General features: G+C 46.0%; 1 protein-coding gene across 1 annotated transcript in view; it reads right to left on the minus strand.

Moving 5' to 3' along the window:
- ANTXR1 (ANTXR cell adhesion molecule 1) overlaps positions 1 to 21,124 on the minus strand; it is a 234,069-nt gene that overhangs the window by 77,571 nt on the left and 135,374 nt on the right. Inside the window, exon 13 of the mRNA XM_080684563.1 lies at positions 7,608 to 7,703. Coding sequence (XP_080540689.1) covers positions 7,608 to 7,703 — 96 coding nt within the window. The remainder of the gene's footprint in view (positions 1 to 7,607; positions 7,704 to 21,124) is intronic.

Consider the following 21,124-nt stretch of genomic DNA (forward strand, 5'->3'; position numbering starts at 1 on the left):
CACTCTCAGTGAGACAGTGAAAACAACAACAACCACGGATTCAGATTCCCTGAGGCTCGGAGGAGGGTCTGATCCGCCTGGGTTATATGCAAGGTGATACCAGCCACTGGCAGTGCCTGTGGGAGCTGAGCAGGGCACACAGGGAACAGGATGTGTTGGTACTGTTCCCTGTATGTTCAAGCTTGTTGGCAATGACGCAGCCTTTGAGGAGGGCAGGGAAAATGTTGCACCTCAGAACTCGGGAATCAGCTGCTTTAACATTCTCTAGGGTTATGTTTTCTACACAGTTTTTGTCAGAATACGAATGTCCTTTCAGATGTCTGTATGTCAATGGGTGGGGGTAGGGATAGTCCAAGGAAGGGTTCCAAGGTCCAAATAAGTTTAGAGATTCACAATGCAAATTATCCTACTAAAGGCTCTGAGAAGTCCTACAGTGAAGACTGAGTTTAATGGTCTCTTTCAAACTTATTGTCTAAACCCCTTGTGGTTTTGATGTGTAACCAGGTTTGAAAATTACAGACCAAGGAATCTTGGTCTGGAAAGGAAGGAGTAGACTCACTTACAGAAGGTATGAATATAAGGTAACCTTAGAGACAATATGATCCCAACTTCCTAATTTTTCACCTAAAGAAATTAAGGTTCAAAGGATTTACCTTGAATTGATAAGAAAAAGATCTCCATGGGAACCCACTTATCTTTATTTTTTAATTAATTATTATTCTTTTTAATCCTCACCTGAGTATATATTTCTATTGATTTCTTTTTTTAAGAGAGAGAGAGTGGAAGGGAGGGAGAAGGGGGAGAGAAAGAGAGAGAAACATCGATGTGAGAGAGACACATCGGTTGGTTGCCTCCCACACATGCCCTGACCTGGGCTGGAGATCGAGCCTGCAACCGAGGTACGTGGCCTTGACCAGGAATTGAACCTGAGACACTTCAGTCTGTGGGTCGACGCTCTAACCATTGAGCAAAACCAGCTAGGGTGGAACCCATTTGACTTTAATGATAGCTCACACCTTTCCAGTTCACCAGCAGGGGTGAGGATGTGGTGGGTGGGTTATAAGGCAAGCTGTGAGGCCAGCAGGGTGGGAATGAGGGAAGCCATGAGGGCAAGGTGAACGTGAGCACAGACTGGAGTGTGGGGCGTGGCTGAGGAACTCCAGAGGTGAGGGCAGGCCATGGCAGAGCTCAGTGCGTTAGTGAGAAATGAGCTTGTCAGCTGCAGGGGGAGGAGTGTCCAAGGGGGAAAGGGTGGAGGCTGGAAAGGACTCCAGGGAGCATGACGGGTCTAGGCTAAGGAGCTGCTTGTACTAGTCAGGATGCTATTAAACAAACTGTCAGTAAATCCCTTTGGTAATGTTAGGCTTGCTGTCTGGCCCTGGAAACTAAATCGTATGCTTCAAGGTGTGGAGAACATTACCGGAAGACTTTATTTCTATTTCATTTAAGGCACATCAACTTCTTGATTCATTTTTGCCCTTTGCAATTTGTCATTGGAGATGTCCAACAGGCTTATATGTTGAACTATCCTTAAAATTCAATAGTGAGTTAAACATGGTCTTCTACATAAATTCTTTAAAAACCAACTGCTCATAAGAGACGTACAAAGCCATTACAAACAAAACAAAGAATAGAACTCTGTTTCTATGGGGAGAACTTGTGAGTGCACGCACGTTATCCTGTCCCAGCGAACCAAATAAAAATAGTTGCCATTATTTGAACAGGAATGTGATGATTTGATTTGACTTAGGGTGATTTATTAGTGGGATTGCAGAGAATTGCAACTTTACAGCAATATCTCCCCCCCCCCCTTTTACTTGTGGAAAAAACACATAACAAAATTTATCGTCTCCTTCATTTTTAAGTATATAGTCTAGTAGTGTTGGGGAGAGAGGAGTCAGCAGTGCCTACAGCTGTTATAGAATGAGGAATGAGCAGAGACCACTGCCCAGGGAATTCCCTTGCAAGAGATGGACTGGAGAAATCATGGGGTTGGAGGCCAGGGGGCAGCAGGCTGAAGTGAATGGGAGGAATTGTGGAGTGTCTGCAAAGAAGTTTGCAGATGAAAGGAAGGGAGAAAGAAGCGAGTAGCTTGAAGGAGAAAGTCTGAGCCATTTTGAAGGTTGAAGGAGGCTGGCATACTTTTGTAGGCAGAGGGGAGGAAGACCGTGGCAAGGAACGATACCAGAGGCAGGGATGAAGTGAGAGGGGACACAAAATGAAGAACACAGTGGAAAGAGAGGGAGAAGGGGAAACTGCTTCTGCGAGAGGGTGTTGGGGGAGGACATCAGCGTACGTGTTACCCGAAGTGGAAGGGTTTCTCACAGGACAGCTTCTGCTTTTTCACTGAGACAGAGGAGCAATTGTCTATGGAGAACAGAAGAGCCAGAGGTAGGACGGGGATCTCTGGGACAGTGGCAAGCGTTTGGGAGAGGTCGTGTGAGGATGAAATCTGAGGCTCCAGAAAGATGAGATAAAATTGGCTAAGCACGCTGAAGGCCTCATGAGTGTGCAGTGGCCCCATCAGCATGCTAGGTTGGCAGTTTTCTCCAGACGTGATCAGCATCCTGGGAGCGGAGAGGAGACCATTGCTAGATCGAGGTGTAGGAGTGGGCAGGGCAAGTGAGGTGGGAGTTAGGGAGTAGAGGGTGTTCATAAGAGCAGTTGGCAGATTGAAGACCATGCAGGAGGCATTTATTTCATCCCCCAGATTTTTGATTTGGAGGAGCCAGGCCCCATTGTTCATCAGAATCTATCAGTGTCTTGCTACCTGCTGAAATTTAGGCAGATGTGATGGTTTTTGTTGTCCACATAAAGCTACCGGCCTCGCTGGGCGGTAGGCTCACAGCAGGCACCGCCTCTTGGCTGGGATGGTCTACACCCTCAGGGCTGCCTGAATTTTCTGGAAAAGTTTAGTGCTCTAACATCACTGATTCATTGTTGTTTTTTTCTCTATATATACGTTTAAGCCATTCGTACATTTACTCTCTTAATACATTCCAACTCTTTTTTTCAGGGTCCTCTTCTCATTCAGATTTCCTAGTCTTCTTCTTTTTAAAGTTCAACTTACAGATTTCAGTCATATTGGACCAAACCTATGAGTAGATGGAGTGGCCATGGCGTGACTTAGAGGGTCCGGAAAGGCCCCTTGTGGAACTGAGGCAGGGCTTTATTTATTTATTTGTTTAGGCAAAATATTGAGCACCTTGAATTCCCTTTTTGAAAATGCAAATAAGCCCAGGGGGCATAGTCCAGTGCCTCTCTCCCTTTCAGTGTGGGTGCTTTTGTGCCAATGAATAAGTGCTGGAATCTTAGAAGCCAAAGGTTTACCCAAGGACACCAAGGGCCAAGATGGCAATCACCAAAAGGTTTTGAACCAGAATCTGGCCATTGTCTCTCTCTCTCTCTCTCTCTCTCTCTCTCTCTCTCTCTCTCTCATCTCTATCTCTATCTCTATCTCTATCTCTATCTCTATCTCTATCTCTATCTCTATCTCTTCTCTATCTCTATCTCTATCTCTATCTTTCTCTGCTTTGGTCATTAATGAGAGATTATACTCCTCTAGGCAGGCAGTAAGTTATTTCAGGTTCCAACTAGTTGGAAGATAACCTAGGTGGGAGTGGTGTCTTTTAGGAAAGGCAATGGATAGCAACAGTCGCTCTCACCCATCAGATTTCTTCTTTCAGACAGAGCCAGAGGAAGCCAGAGGATGCTGAGGCAGAGGGCAGGCCTGCCAGTAACCACTACGCCTGGTCTGGTCATTACATGTAAAAATGCTCTTTATGTTTAGTAAATAGGGACCGGAGTACCTGCCCTTCTACTCCGGCCACCCGCTGGGGCTTCTTGGACAACCCTGCCCTTCGTGTCTCATCATATAGCAATTAAAAGGGTAATATTTGGCTCAGGTGGGATTGGAGTTGGGGGCCTTGCAACTGGGGTTGTTAAATAATTTGAATATCACTCCCGGAGAGAACTTTGCACAAACCGAAGGAAGGGGCTCAGCAGAGACAAACCTCCTGTACCCCACATTTTGTAGGCCCTTTCTACACTCTGGCTCGTTCCCATCCTTGAGAGGCAGCTATGGTGCCAGGTCATGGGGCATTTCCCACACTTGGGGCAGGTGGGGAGGGTGACAGAGGAAGGTTTCAGGCCATCATTTACAAGGACACCTTTGACTAGTACCAACTTTGTGGTGAGGAGTGGGTGAGGGTGGGAGCGATATTTGGCCTCTTCCCTGCATACTCTCTCCAGAAAACACACGGCTGTATCCTGTCCCCTTCAGAGCATCATTACTCATCAAGGAAGCGAGTGATAAATTTGGTTTTGGGTCACATCAAGCATCAGAAGTAAGGGTGAAGACAGTTTTTATAGACATCATAAGCAGGAAAATTAATCTCCAGGATCTTTCCTTGGAAAGAAATCTTTCAGGATTTACAAAATCAGACATGAAGACATTCTGGCTGCCTTCCAAAGCAACATGGACTTAACCAGATACACTCATTGAAAAATATTTTGAATATTGCAAAATAATATGGCCTTGGATGACACTGCTTCCAATAATGAAAGACATAAATTTAGAGACATTTCCATGCAAATAAAAACCGTAATGAGATATCACCTCATTGCAAAGACAAGAGGTAACAAGTGCTGGTGAGGATGTGGAGGAAAGGGAACCCTTGTGCACTGTTGGTGGGAATGTAAATTGGTGCAGCCACAGTAAGGAGGTTCCTCAAAAAAGTAAAAATAAAACTACCATATGACCCAGCATTTCCACTTCTGGGTTTTTATCCAAAAGAAGTGAAATCACTATCCTAAAGAGATAATTGCAGCATTGCCCAAGACAGGAAAACAACCTAAGTGTTGGACAGATGACTGGATAAAGGAGATGTGATTTATATATAACATTATATATGAACAATATAACACTATTATCTATATTGCCTATATGTAATATATATAAACAATATGATACTACTTAACCATAAAAACAAAAATAAATCCAGCCATTTGCAACAACATGGATAGACCCCGAGGGCATTATGTTAAGTGAAATAAGTCAGGCAGAGAAAGACAAATACTGTACAAATACTGTATGATCTCACTTATATGTGAATCTAAAAAAAAAAAAAATGAAGTCATAGGAACAGAGACCAGGTTTGTGGTTGCCAGAGGCAGGAGGATGGAAGGTGTGGATACTGGGTGAAAGTGATCAAAAGATACGAACTTCCATTATAAATAAGTTCTGGGGATGTAATGCACAATAATGATGACTTTAGTTAATATACTGTATTGTTTATTTGGCAGTTGCTGAGAGTAGATCTTAAAAGTTTTCATCACAAGGGAATAAATTTGTAACTGAGGTGATGGGTGTTAATTAAACTTACTGTGGTGATCATTTTGCAATATAACATATATCATTATGTCATGTTGTACAACTTATACAATGTTATATGTCAATTATATCTATTATATCTTAACAAAACCGGAAAAAGGATTTCCCAGTAATATAAACTGAATGACACACAATACAGTAAAATATTCCTATTATAGTCAATATTTTTAAGTATTAATGGTAGTACATAGCACTTAACTACTGTATGTGCAAGGTGCTGTTTCTAAGTAATACACACACACACACTATGTGTATATATAAAATAAAAGTGTAATATGCAAATCAACCGAATGGCTGAACAGCAGAATGACCATCCGGACAACCTTCTGGATGAAGCCAGGGCTGCGAGGGTGGCTGAGGCAGCTGGGGCTGCAAAGGCCTACTCTTGCACTAATTTCATGCATTGGGCCTCTGAGATATATATATATATATGTAAACTCTGCATCCTCTACCTGTAAGGTTGGTGTTCTTATTGTCCTTACTATACAAAAGAGGAAACTGGGGCACAGAGAGGTCATGTAACTTGTCAATGATCACACAGCTAGTTAAATGGTGAAGCCTCGCTTGGCGGTTTATTGTTTCTAGTTGTCCTTGCCCAGAGGTAACTGTTTTTAATAATCAAAGGGACAAGGTGAGCAAGAGTGATGCCTACTACAACAGAAGCCCTCGTTTCACTGCCTTCAGCCAGCATCAGGAACCCCGGCTACCTGCTTCTTTAAGAGCCCACTGCCCAGTTCTCCCTCCCCAATTGCAGACCTGAAAATGTGCCTTTTTAAATTTTTTTGAATCACTATAGAAAGCACTCTGGCCAACTCATGATTCCCCCCGCCCCCGTCCCCCCAACTAAAATGGCTGTGCAGCCACAGGTATTTAAAACAACACCTAACTCTTGGGGTTACTATGGTAGGAACCAGTTTAACATGTTGGTGAGATCAGGCCCGTCTGGATTACACTAGTACCCCCGAGACTCCCACAGGTCCTGAACCCCACCCTGCACACACCTGCTCTTGTCTGCTGTAAGTTGTTTCTTTCCCTCAACACCCAGGGGCTTCTGTTGATGCAAGAGCCTCTTTCTTTCCACAGGTTCCTGCCACAAGGATGCACATTCTGGCTGAGTGTCTCATCTCCTTCATTCCCCTTCTTTAAACTGTCACTCCAAGGTCCTTCCCCTCCTCTTCACACCTAGCACCCCAAGGTGATGGTCTTGGTTCAGCTCAGTTCTCCATACAGACGTGAGTCCCTTTGCCCTGTGTGCTGAGTGCTGGCGTTTCAGAGATAACATGTGACAAGCTCTTGGCCAGAAAGGCTCCCTGTGGATCCCCCCGGACCCCCCTGGGAAGAACGCAGAGTTGGAAATGGGAGGTGCATGGCAGCTGGGCAGCACTCGCTTCGAGCCCACCTTTTTTCTTCTTCATTTGGCTGTTACTTTGTTTGGGCTTTTCCTAGTCTAGGGGCCAGGGAATAGAAATGGATAAAGAGGCAATACCATCTGGGCATGGCAGGTGAAGGCGGCTTTTTTCCAGGCCCTAAGCTATTCATGGAGACACTGGTGGCTCCAGATGCAGAGGCTCCAGATGCGGAGGCAGGTTCTTATTGACCTTGTAGCCAAAGTGCTTGGACCAGGGCAGGGCATAGAGTAGGTGTGTCCTGTAAGTGCTAGCTACAAGGAAAGAAATAAAGGTAGGCGCCACTCTTTATTGTTAAAAATAAAGAGCTCTGAGGGTTCTTTTAGATGGGCTGACTGGTTGCTAAGACCAGGTGGCCTTGGGAGAGTATCAGCGAGGGCAATTCAACAAGTGTGTGTGTGTGTGTGTGTGTGTGTGTGTGTGTGTGTGCGCGCGCACGCGTGTGCACCATGCATACATACACATGCATATATGTTTATGACATGTCAAATACCACTCATCATTTACAGTCTTCTGTGGATCCTTCCTAAGCACGGAGCCAGAGCAGCCACCTCCGCTGCCTACCTAAAGGATGTGTCCCTTGGATTTCCCACTTCCTCAACCCATATGGACTCCTCGTGACTCCTGGTTCCATTGAACAATGCTATTTTCATCGGTTTTGTATAAATTGTATAAACAATGCAAGACTTGTTCTCAATATTTGCAGGGTTTTGTCACCCTGTCCTACTCATGGTCCTGTTAACTTTGTGTCACCCTTTGCTTTGAGTGGCCCGAGGCCCGAGGAAGGAGGAGGAGCTTTGGGCACTTACCACGGTGCAGCAGAGGGGCCAGAACCACCAGAGGAGAGCCAGGGCCAGGAGCAGGAACAGGATCAGCAGGGCGATCGCCAGGATGGAGCCATCGGACTGCGGGGCCGAGAGAAAGGGTGGTCAGCCATGGGCAGGCCATGTGTGCAACAAGCATACGAGCTAGGGTGTGGCAAGGCAACACCTGTGCTCCCCCCTCCCATCACCAATATGCACATTTAAGGCCCAGAGAAGAGCACAGTTTATCAAGCAAATTGTTGAAACTGCCCATCATTCTGGGAACCACTCACTCTATGTAGACAATTCTCATGAGAAAAATATTCGTTTTTTTTTTCAATGAGGCCCTGCTCTTCTCTTTGAGCAACATACTGAAGGACCAACCCTGCAAGAAACTGCAGGCGGCGGCCCAGGCACCTGGCGTGGAGGTGGCCTACCACTGTCTATCACTTGGGCCATCACTCTCTGCCCAGTGACAGCCTCCCACATCCTGGATCTTCCCGAGGCTGTGAAAGGAAAGTCTGGGGCTGCTGATAGAAAGAAATGAAGGGCAGAGGGATTGCAGGGAGCGGAGGGTGGAACAGCTGCTGCTGAACCTGGGAGGGGAGGGTGTGGTGGCTGAGTCAATGCTGCCAAGGTTATGTGAGGGCTGAGGGCCAGGGAGTGAGGCAGGCACCCAAGGCGAATTCCATCCACTTCAAAACGTGCCTAGGCCAGCCCTGAAAATAGACACGATTGTTGTGGCCTGAGATAGCTGTTAACTTTTAGTAAACAGAGATCCTACTCAGTGTTGGGATTCTGGGGTTGCTGGCTCAAGAAGCAGATGTAAGTCTCCTCCACCCTGCCTCCCTCCTGGCTACTGGGAGTGGAAATGGGTGCAACTTTCAGGAGGGGAGGTGGCAAGGGGCTTACCCTTAGGTAGGTATTAATGTTATAGGTACTCCTTCTAAGTAAAGCTAGCAATTCCACATTTAGTCCAAGAAAACAATCAGGAATGTCTGCACAGATAATAATAATAAAGGGAAAACCTAAATGTTTAACAATTAGGGAATGGCTAATTATGCACTATAGAACTACCATGCAGTCAATTACCATGCACACATTTTGCTTTCAGATATTATTTAAATGACATGAGAAACATTCCTGATATAATTAATGAATTTTTAAATGAGAAAGAAAGATTGAGGAATATTTACTAAAATATTAATAGTTTCGCTGGTAATGTTTTTATGGTATTTTTCTTCTCTTTTTTTTAAAAAAATCATCCTTTCTTTAAAAAAAATATCATGAGGAAATAAACTATTGAAATAAATTACTTTAAAAATCTGCATTTAGGGTTCCTCTCGGGTTCTTACCCAGGGTCAGTGGACCAATGTGGTATCCAAATGGGCTCAAACGGACAGAAGGCTGTGACCCTCCTGAAATGACCCCCATGATTTTTGGTGCATGCGTCTTCAGGGGAGGCCATTCACAGCACGGTCAGGTTCTCAAAGCCGCCCCTAAGCCCCATTGACAGAGGCGGGGACCGTGGCCTGTGCAGGGTAACACAGCTGGTAATGGCAGAGCCGGGGCATGACTCACTCCCACTCTGAGTGCTCAGTGGGGGCGACTGGAAGCTGTTTAAAGGCAGCTCTTACTCCCTGGAATGTCTTTGACCAAAAGGCCAGGGAACTAAACACCCCAGCCCCCAGCCAAGACCTGGGAATGCCACGCTGCCCCGAGGGAGCTGCAGCCTTACAGGTGCAGGTGCAGGTGCAGGGCTGGGCAGTGAGCAGGGAGAGAGTGCAGGGACCAGCAATGGACATGCCGTGGTAGAGAGGATGCTCCTGGACCCTCAGCGTTTATGCATGAGCCACGGCAGAGAGCGGTGCTGTCAGGGATGACACAATCACACATGTTTCCCAAGCTTGTTGTTAGTTAAGGACCTTCCTCTAGATGGCTCAGTTTCTATATTCCGTGCCCATACAATGGAGATGCTACTAGTAAACCTCACCGGCCTTACTGCACTGACGTGAGGATAAATGAGCTGTGTGATGGAAGCACCCATGGCTGGGCAATTGGGCTGAAAGCTATCATGTCCAAACATTGAGCTCACCGCCCCCTTCTATGTCCCCACAACAGAAAACATGGTGGGTATTCCGAGTCATAAATCTGTTTGCACTTGGAATAAGAAGTGGTTGTGGTTACTAAGAGGCTTATAAACAGTGGTCTTTTAAGTGTTGACTTATAATTAAGTGAAGACCATAGACTACATTTATTCACATTATATACTCCTCTCCCCTCCCCTGATTTTATATTTCCCTTTAGAGAGAGAAGCAGAAAGGCTGATGTATTGTGGGGAAATATTTACATTTCCTTCTGGGAGAAGGAGAAGGTTTCTTGTGAAGTGGGGAGGGTGAAGGACCTGGCTCACAAGAGGAGAGAGGAGGAAGACATCCTGGATTCGGATAAAGATACCTTTGACCTTTCTCTGTCCAGATTTGATCTGCCCCTTATGAGCCACAGTTCTCTTTGGTTGTGTCACTGGAGGACACGTGCGACTCAGAAGGGGCGGATGCAGCGAGGGGCACTAGGGTGTGGAAGTGCCCAGGGGCAGGAGCTTCTGGAAGAACTCCCTCCTGCTCTACAGACATCCCCCCCTCCCAAACAGCCCCCAAATGCACTGCCTGGTACTCAAGACCTTCTAGCCACCGTCACACACGAACTGCAAAAGAGCACCATCAAACAAAGGACACACTTTTTTTTGATAAACTTAGACCTAAGGCTAACGTGTTACTAGGAGATAACATGTGCACACAACCTCCGAGGTTTGTTCATGAATTCATTCAGCAAATGTTTACTGAGCTTCTGTTCTGTGCCCACTGAGCAGACCTCTGGTGCACAGGATTGATTAGAAGAACTGAGGTGCTCACAGCCTGCTGAGGGGGATGTATAAACAAGTAGCCACAGGCAAGGGGCTGTGTGTTATTCAGCCGCTATATACTCAGCACCTCCTATGTGCCAGGCAGTGAACAAAATAGCCACTCAGAGAGCTTCTGTTTCGGTGGAATAGCAACAATGATAATGAGGATAGTAATAACGGTTACTAGTATCTATATATATAAAGAGGTAATATACAAATTAGGCCAAGATGCCGTAACGGGTCACGACCGGACAGGAGGAGGTTGTGCGTGCAGGTGAGGCCCGGAGCAGAGACGGAGACAGAGACGGGGGGCCTGTCCGAGCCGGCGTGGACACAGGCAGGGTGGCTGGGGGACACTGCGAGTCAGGCACGGGTCCCGGCCCACCGCGGGGCGCCTCCTAGCACAATTTCAATCGCGCGCTGGGCCTCTAGTAGTTAATATTTATTGAGCACTTACTGTGTGTCAGGGACTATTCTTCCTATGCACTAACATGCTTCCTATATATTAGCTCATTTAATTCTCTTTAATAAATTTATAGATTCAATAATATTGAATCTTACAGATAAAAATTCTGAGGCAAGGACAGGTGAAGGCAGAACCTGGACTTTAAACCTGGGCAGTCTGGTTCCACAACTCACAGTTTTAACCAGCAGACTACTGCAATTAGCAAGTGCTAGGGAACTAGCACTCCATAGAGGAGGTGACACTGGAGCTCGCCTGCAGGGCCCAGGAGGGGTTGGCATTCCTGCACAGAAAGGCCAACACCAAGTGCATGGCATGGGGTGAAAGGGAGGTGGGGTCTTCACTGTGAGAGAAGGGAGGTGGGGTCTTCGCTGTGAGAGGCCATGCGAGCCAAGCCGGCAGCATGGCTTTCATCCTGAGCCCAGGGGATCGCTGATGGATTTAACTCAGGGCACTGTAATGGGATTTGTTTCTTGGGAAGCAGCTGTTGAGACTGTAGAGTATGGAGCCGAGGAGGGAAATATTGGAAGTCTAAGGCCAGGCAGAGGGCCGCTGCAATTCTGCCCAGTTCTTTTCGGATGCCATTTTCCAGGGTCACCTGTCCTGGCTGTGTCCAGTCCTGACTTTCCTAACACTAGCTGACTGCTAGTGTGTGTATCCACCTTCCTGGGACCATGCTAAGTGCTGCACACGCATCGTCTCATTTAATTAAATGAGCCTCGTGAAAGCAGCCTTGCTGTAGGGTCTGTCGTCCCCTTTTTGCAGGCGTAGGAAAATGGAGCCTCAGTGAAGGTCTGTAACTCACCACATACCACTTACGGACACACTTACATGCCTACAGTTTTAATGTTGCAAAACTGGGAACTGAACCGTTATCGTCTGATTTTGGAACCTTGCCTCCCTCCCATTTAACTGTTACACTATTATGTCAGATTTATAAAAACTCACTTCAGAAATCGTCTGTACTTTAAAGACAAAACTTTGCGCAGCTGCATGAGAGATTGAGACTGATTTTGTAATTGCTGCCTCCTCTCTGATGGAAGGAAGTTCACCCACGTGGCCCAGTGTGGGTCAGGTGTCCCGCGGAGAAAGTGTACGGCAGAGACCACAGCAGAGCCCGCTTTCCCCTTAAACATAAGCTGAGCGTATAGTTCCAACCAGTAACCTAACGAAGAGGCACCGACAACGCACGTGAAGGGGACTCTGTGTGAGCCCTTGACCATACATCAGCAGGCAGTGCAGGGACGCATACACCTCTGCACAGTTTAGTAAACGGTATTTGCTTCATTCAGGAACACAGTGCAGTTATTCTAAACAAGTCCCTTCGCATCTTCTCCAAGTTCCAAGGTGCAGACCCCCTCCCTCGGGTTCTGAGAAGTAGGCTTTGCCAGTGGCGGAAGGCATGTGGAGTGTCCCCGAGCCCATGCAGTACGGCCTGCCACCCCAGAACCCGGCTCCGCTCTGGGCCCTGTTCCCTGCTCGGTGCACATGGCCTTGGCTCCTCGGCCTCGGTCCTCTGACGGCCGTCCGGGGTCCCAGCTCACGGTGTGATGGCACACCCTGAGCTCACGGCCGCCTGGTCCCAAAAGCTGCTTCTTGGGTCAGAGCCCAGGAGGGCTATGGGCTCCCTGCTGCTCTCAGGCCGACGCAGGACCCGTGTGTGGCTCGGCCTCTGATGTCCCCTTTACCAGGGCAATGGCGGGCCGGGACTGGAGAGACCCCAGGGCCACGTGGTCGCCACAGGCTGAGTGGAGCCAATGGAGGTCAGTGGTCCCTTATGGAATTGCTCAGTCCTTATCTCAGGTGACTAGCGGGCAGGGGCAAGGTGGCTCCGAGAGCTCACTGGCGTTCTGCCCGCCTGCCCGTCCTTCCTGAGCCTGCCCAAGGCCTGGAAATGGACCCCTCCCACTCCAGGCTCTGGAGGAGGGGCATGAGGCTGGGACCTGCACCGCCTGATTTCAGGACACAGAGCGAGAACAGAAGCTGACTTGCCCAGCAAACTCTCAGCCTGACACCCGCAGGGCTGGGCAGGCCTGCATGCAGTTCACCAGAAACCTTCGAAAAGATTTCTGAGGGAGAAAGAAGCTGCAGACAAATAGCCCAAGATTGATTCCCACCATTGTTATTTCCCCAACAGCCTAAATATCAGCACAAGTTAAATTCTTATTTTATTTAAAAAAGTAAAAACACCATAGACCTGGGCAATAGAGTAGTGAAGACATGGGGGAGTGGGTAGGAGCTGGGAGGATGAGGGGTAAAGAGGTGGGGAAGGGAAGATATCTGTAATACTATCAACAATAAAAAGTTTATTTAAAAAATAAGATAAATAAAAAAGTAAAAACAAAGTTAAAAAAACCAGCAGAGCCCTTTAATTAAAAAAATCATTTTGGCAAGAGGTGTTGGGCTCTGGGGTGTGTGACTGGAGCTGACAGGAGCCGACAGGAGCCGACAGGTACACAAGCAGCCTCAGGTGGTACACCTTCTAGTGGGGGCGGGGACCACCATTTTATGCCGTTTTCCCTGGCAAACGCTGCAGGGTAAGATGCTCTCACAGAGGCCTGCTGTGGGCATGCAGACATGTCATACTGAATATGAGGGCGGGACTCCCGGGCACTGCTCCTTCCGGGGCATTTGTGTTAGGATGGCCTTTCATTAAGACTGTCTGGCTTGAAAGGTGAAATCTCTGCATCCTGGCTTTCTTCAAAGCCTGTGTCCCCAGCTCACCAAACAAGGACATGTCTTCTAAGACAAGGATGCACTGTGTTTAAGGGTTCGGATTTGGAAACTTGAATAATGAAAGCATCTCTTACTTGGGAGGTTTGTAGGTAATTTTGGATTTCTGACACATGGCTTGGCGGGAGAGAGCTTGCCTGGGCCTGCCTGCGGTGTGATAGAGACAGGCCGGCCTCTGGACACCAGAGCACCGAGCACTGCTGCTGCTTTCGGGTTGGGTTATGGGTTGCCATGGTCAAGGGAGGAGCATGCAATGGAGAGGAATTAGTGGGAGACTGGGGGAAGGTCAGCTGAAAGCAACTTTGTGAAATCCTCCATCTCAAAGTCTGGAGGGAGACTCTGCCCGATGCCAGGCACGGGGCCATCACGGAGCCAACGAAGGGTCTGCAGTCCGGCCCGGGGGACTCTCTTCCCCACTCCCACGTGTCCTTCCATGTCGGGGCACCCCATGTATCCCCAGGACTTTCTCTTCCCCTCTACTTATTCCGTGAATAAGGCTGGAGTCTGCCAAGCATGCTGCCCCAAGGCGCAGGACTGTCCTCTTCTGTCCCATGCAGGCAGGTTTGGGGGGGACTTGATGCTTATACAATTTGGGGGGCCTTTTAAAGAAAGAGAACATAAAAATACAAAAGTAAAATACTAAGGGCTTCTCCCTGGCCCTTAGAGGAGGCTAGAAGGAACCCTTTCAAATGGGGATCCCTGAAGCTAAGCTTCACCAGCCTCCTGGGAACAGTGCCCCTAATTGTAAGTTTTCCCCAGACAGGCCCCATGCCCATGACAAGGCTGGGAAATCTACTTAATTCTGGGCTTCGGTTTCCAGCCCACTTGCTGCCACACTCAGCATAGTCTCCAGCCCACAATAATAAAAGCAATATTGTGGCTTTCATCTACTATTTCTGTCGTCACATGCTTTATTGCCCCCCACTACAGTGAGCCCCAGTATCTCTTAGTTTAACTTACCCCAGGATGGGTCCTGATAATTGTCACAATTACCCTTTGACCACAGGATACACAAATTATTAGCAAAGGTGTTACTAGAGCCCTCACTGTTGTTGGTGGGTTTGTCATAGTTCTATGCTCAGTTTGGCAGATTCTGAGTGTTAACTCTGAATTACTGAAGATACTCAGAGTTTTTCACTTTTTAAAAGATATTAGACTATCTTTTAAACATTTAACATGAAAGAATGAGTTAGCAGGTTTATCTTGCCACATTGAAGGAATATTAGACAAATTCTGCCAAAATTATGACAGGAGATTAGCTGATGATCCATTAGAGCTTCATAAAGCTGGCAATACTGTTTTCCTGGATTCAGTTAGTAAATAATGATGGTACATGGCACCCCAGGATGACCCAAGCGGGTTTGCTATGGGGAGACGCTGCCCAGTGGTCCCTCTTCCTCCCTCCTGTGCCTGTCCCTGTCCCCCTCTCTCTGGTATTGGATGTGGTTGTCTTTGAAGTCCTCAAGGGAAAGAGACCCTTTAGCCAGAGGCAGCTCCTGTCTATGACCTTGTGATTTCATAGCAACCTGCTTGGTCTAAATACCAAAGAAGCCATCCTGGTGAGAGGGAAATATGCAGAGATAAAGGGATGAGGCATGCGTAAAGTCCTGACTTGTCCTGCTCAGATGGGAGACCCTGTGAGCAGTTTAGAGGAGTGTCAGCACCGGGAGGAGGGAGGTTGGAGGGCCTCACTGTGCCTCCCTCTGCTTCAGGCTGCTTCCCTCCCTCCCAGGGCAGAGGCTGGCACTCCGGAGGCATCACATTCCAGGGCTCTGAAGTGGAATTTAGAACCATCCTCAGCAGCTGGTCTGAGCTCTGCTTCCTGCCCAGACAAAACTGGCAGAGCATAGACAAGTTTTATTTTGAAAGATGAAATTTAAGTCATTTGACTGCTGCTGAGAAGTTCTGGATGGGCAAGTCCAGAGACCAGAATTCTCTCTCTCTCCCAGAGCTCGTATATTCTGACTGTTATTTCTGGAAGTAGCCTTAGTGATTCTAACTTCTCTGCACACCCCATCCTGTATTTTATTGGAATTCTATTCCCCTGGCATCTGTAACAGCATTCTCTTAAGCCCCCTTTCTCCTATCTCTGATTATTCCTTGTCCACCTTCCCCGTGGGCTTCTCTTTGTATATAGTTCCTCAAATGTTGGCATGCCCCATGGATCCATTTTTTAAGAACTATATACCATTTACTTTGCCTGAAGTGTTTATCTACTTTCTTACACTTTAAAAAGTGTAAGAAATGTACATAATTTGCCTTTTTAACCACTTTTAAGTGTACAATTCAGTGGCATTTAGTATAATTATGGTGTTGTACAAGTCATGGACACAATCTTGATCCATTCTGCCTTTTCTTTCTAAAACTTTCCATGGGCTTTCATTTCCTTTCATAGTTTAAACTCTCATCTAGATATTGATGACTTAAATCTTTATCTCTAGCCTTGGTCTCTCCTCATGCTTCAGGGTCAGAGTTAGGGTCATTCAACTGTCTGGTAAGTCCTATTGCTACCTCAAACGTGTCCATGAGTTATGCATATCTCTATATATAAAAGCCTAAGTGACCGGTTGACTGGCCATCCGGCCGGTAGCTATGATGTGTACTGACCACCAGGGGGTAGACACTCAATGCAGGAGTGGAAACCACAGGCATGGAAACATGGAACAGACTGATGAATCTTAGAGGAAAGAGGGGAGAGGGGGGTGGGCAGGAAGAGATTAACAAAGATCATATGCATACTAGATGCCCGGTGCATGGATTTGTGCACTTGTGGGGTCCCTTGGCCTGGCCTGTGGGGATTGGGCCAAAACTGACTCTCCAACATCCCCCGAGGGGTCCCAGATTTTGAGAGGGCACAGGACAGGCCGAGGGACCCCACCGGTGCATGCGGGCCTCTAGTATGTATGTAAGTTCTTTAGTTAATCTCTCCCCACCCCCCCCCAACCCCCAAACCCCACCTTCTTGAATCCACCCTGGCAACACCATTGATTAGGTGTTGAACCCTAAGATTTCTTTCCTGAATAGTTGCAGTTATCTCTTCACTGGTTTCTCCACCACCATTCTTGCTGCCCTGACTTCCATCCTCTGTAAATCTATAGTCATCTATCTAGAATGTTATTCTGACAGCTCTGCCTACCAAGGAACTCTTTAACAGCTCTTCATTGTCTGTATGAGTTCTTCACATTTAAGAATTTGATTAAAGTGATACACTCCTCCCTCAGAGAGTACACATTTACATTTACACACAAGCTTACAAACTTCAATAACAATTTCAGGGGGTTGGGATTCATCAAATCTCCAGAATCCATTTATGGACCTCTAGGTACAAGAGTCCTTAGGCCACATAAGGTCCTTCACAACCAAACCTCTCTTATTTCTCCAACCTCCTCTCCCACCACTTCCTTCCTTATACTTTGTGCTTTGACTAAACCAAACTGCATATAGTTCCCTGTATACACCTTGCTGTTCTCATGTTCTTCTCCCTGAAACACCCTTTCTTCTTTTTTGTTGCTTGGTTAACTGTTTCTCATCATTCAAGTCTTCGATCAGGCACCACCTGACTTATTCATACCTTACATATTTATTGAAAACCTATTATGGGCTAGGTCAGTGGTCGGCAAACTCATTAGTCAACAGAGCCAAATATCAACAGTACAACGATTGAAATTTCTTTTGAGAGCCAAATTTTTTAAACTTAAACTTCTTCTAACACTACTTCTTCAAAATAGACTTGCCCAGGCCGTGGTATTTTGTGGAAGAGCCACACTCAAGGAGCCAAAGAGCCGCATGTGGCTCACGAGCCTCAGTTTGTCGACCATGGGGCTAGGTCTTCTGTAGCACTAACATTAAAGATGGACATGGTCTCTCCAGTCACCAACCTTATAGTTGAGTGGGGAACACAGACAAGTAAATACCACCACTCAATTCTGAGTTTGTGCTCCCATTTTTTTATTATGTCTCTATCTTAGCTTCTATTGTATATTATAGAAACTAGAGGCCCCAGTGCATGCAATTCATGCACTCGGAGGGTCTCTCAGCCCAGCCTGTGCCCTCTTACAGTCCAAGAGCTCTCAGGGGATGTCCAACTGCAGGCTTAGGCCCGTTCCCCGCCACTGCCGCTGTACTCACCAGCCATGAGCCCAGCTTCTGGCTGAGTGGGGCTCCCCCTGTGGGAGAGCACTGACCACCAGGGGGCAGTTCCTGCATTGAGCGTGTGCCCCCTGGTGGTCAGTGTGCATCATAGCGACAAGTTGTTCCGCCGTTCAGTCGATTTGCACATTAGACTTTTATTATATAGGATTATATTATTATGTGCTTGTCTGTCTCACTGACATATGCCCTTAGAGGACATATATCTGACTTTACTCATCTTTGTAACTTTGAGATGTAGTAAAAGTATTTTCAATATAGGACTCAATAGTCACTCAACTTATTTATTAAATTGAGGGAAATGAGAATTTAGTAAGTTATCACCTTCTACAGCTAGTGGGGGGCAGAAATGGCACTGGAGCCAATGTTGCCTGAGGCTGCTCAATTCCCCCTCCATAGCCCCATCACTAAACACAACTCACCACCCTCACTACAAAGAGCTTGGGCTTTGGAGTCAGGAAAAGATTATCTAAATCTGAAATTTTCCACTTATTAATATGTAGACTTTGGGTAAGTTGCCCAACTTCTCTTAACCTTCCTTTTCTCTACATATATGAAATTGAGATATTTCTATTTCCAGGATTAATTTGATATTTACTTCTATGTGTAAAGGTCCTGGAAAATGGCCATCCTTCAATAAATGTGACTTCCCTTTCCATTCTCCCCTGCCCAGGCCATGATCCTGGTGATGTGCCAAGGCTTGGCCTATGTAAATGACTTAGATTCTTGTGAACATTTATACTGATTCTGATTGGAGTTATGGTGTTGATGGGTGATACCAGGTTACATATTTGGGAAACCACAGGCCCTCAGGTTGCCACCACATTGTCAAGGAAAGGGAAAACCAAGTGGATTTTCCAATGCTAAACTTAATATCCCCCATTAAAGTTGATCAAACAGTAATGAGAGTGAAACAACCAAACATTATGATTCATTCTTGCTACCTGAGAGGTAATCTGGGTGAGAAATGGGAATGAAATTGATAGATATTGGATTCCTTAACCCCGTGGTCGGCAAACTGTGGCTCACGAGCCACATGAGGCTCTTTGGCCCCTTGAATGTGGCTCTTCCACAAAATACCACAGCCTGAGCGAGTCTATTTTAAAGAAGTGGCATTAGAAGAAGTTTAAGTTTAAAAAATTTGGATCTCAAAAAAAATTTCAATCGTTGTGCTGTTGATATTTGGCTCTGTTGACTAATGAGTTTGCCGGCCACTGCCTTAACCCATAAAGTAAGCCATACAAAAAAACTACGAGGTGAGAATTACCTATGCCTTTGTGGAACTTTGTTTGAAAAGCATGGCTAAAGCAGTGAGGCTGTCCATGTAGTGCACATGGCAGAACTCGCGCATCCACATGAATCTAATTCCAAACCAGTGGCTTTGGATGCTGGAGACTCTCCAATGATGTCGCCATTGCTCAAAGCATTCTGAAACACCTCCCATGGAACTGGTTTTGAAACCACTTTATAGGCCACAAAAAGAAAATCTTGCAACTTCTGAGTCATGCTTTGTTTTTCACCAAGGAGGTTCCCAGATCGATAACCCACCATTCATCATTCATTATGACTACAACTTCTAGGTTGTTTTGAAATCAAATGATGAGGATGTTCTCCTATTGCCCTAAGGAGGATATTCAAACACTGTACCTTCAAAGTTATGGCCATTTCAGAGCAGGAGTTCAGAAGATAGTTGTAATAGTGACAGTGTTGTTGGAGAAAGGGCATGACCTTCCAAGGTAAATATTTTGAAGGAGTTGTAATAACTTGGATATAAATTCTAGTTCACTACAAATCTCATTACCAGAAGGACGTAGATAAGCCATCATTCGTATGTAATTAAGGGGAAGATTGATGCCACATTCCTACAAATGCCAGCTTTGAGGTCCTCTACATCAAGGTTGTCCAGCATCATCTCGGTCCTATTGTCACCCTGACTTATTAGAGACATTTCATGTTGTTCATAATGGCGAGAGTGGTCATAAGTAAATCTTGGATTCAGTCAGTACTTTCTTTTCTCTCCATAAAATGCATAGGGCTTGTTAATCAAAACCAGTTTTTAGAAAATAATGCAGACAAGATGTAGCTCGTTAGTATTCACAATGCCTTACAGTATTTCCTGTGAGTAGGTTGCTGAAATAGGATTACCAAGAAAAGTTATTTAGTAATTTCAAACACTGATACTAGAAGAGAAAGGCTAATTTCTTGTTTTCATTTTTTGTGCCATTAGATGCAGGGATTTGCCTACTTGCCCGTAGTGTAGCTATTTATTTAATGTGTATGCTCAATTGGTCTTATTGATCATCCCTTTCATATTAGTCAGCATTGTTATTTGTTTTCAGTAAGTAAGCATGCCTAATGCATACTGTTGGCTCTTGCTTTAGATTATGAACTCAAGAAGGTTCATGCCTATGGGTGGTGCCTCTTGGAGACAGATTCTACCAGTGATTACATGATGAACGATTCCTTAAAGCAGTATCTCGAAACTGCATAATAGGGTATCAGGAAACCAACAAATCATTTTCTGTTGCGTTTCTAACACACGCTTAGCAATAGGAGACACAGAAAGATGAAAAAGTCATCCTCCAATTCTGCAAGATGTTATCACAGTCCAGTTAGGAAGTGAGGGCTGACTCACAGTGCTGCTCGTTTAGAAGCAGCACATAACTGTGTTGTTAAACTCTAAGTGATGCTACAACCCACAGCGCTTGAGCTCAGAGCACAGGGAGTCCAGGAGGCTTGCCAAGGTCAGTGAGGCATTCTGGGACAGGTCCAGGAAGCACTTGGCTGGCCTTGAAGCCATGGTGAGATATGGGGAGGTGGAGAGAAGATGAGAGGGCGTGCCAGAAGGAAAGGAAAGTGTGATCAAAGGCACAGAGGTAGGAATGAACATAATTTTATTTAGGGTGAGGATATATAAAATGAAAATGTTGGATCATCAGCAAAGATTTTTATTTATTAGGACTCAGTAAATTCACGAACTTTAAGGCCAGCAATTCAGGGTCAACTGAGGCTGCCGGGTTGGACTCTATCATGCAGCATTTGTTAGATATTTATTTTGGTTGCATTTGTTCCTTTTATATACAAACAATCTCAAGCTTTATAGATATCTTTGCGAAGACCATGAATTTTAGCCACACGAGGAAAATAAAATTGTCTTTCATATTTCCTTGGCCTACAAATGAAGCAGTTTTCCTGATGCTTGATTGTGTGTAAAAGAGACACAGAAATATTTTAGTTGTCAATTATGCAAGTGCTTTTTAATAAAAAACACACAGG

Source organism: Plecotus auritus (genome assembly GCF_963455305.1).
Source record: "Plecotus auritus genome assembly, chromosome: 8".
NCBI lineage: Eukaryota > Metazoa > Chordata > Mammalia > Chiroptera > Vespertilionidae > Plecotus > Plecotus auritus.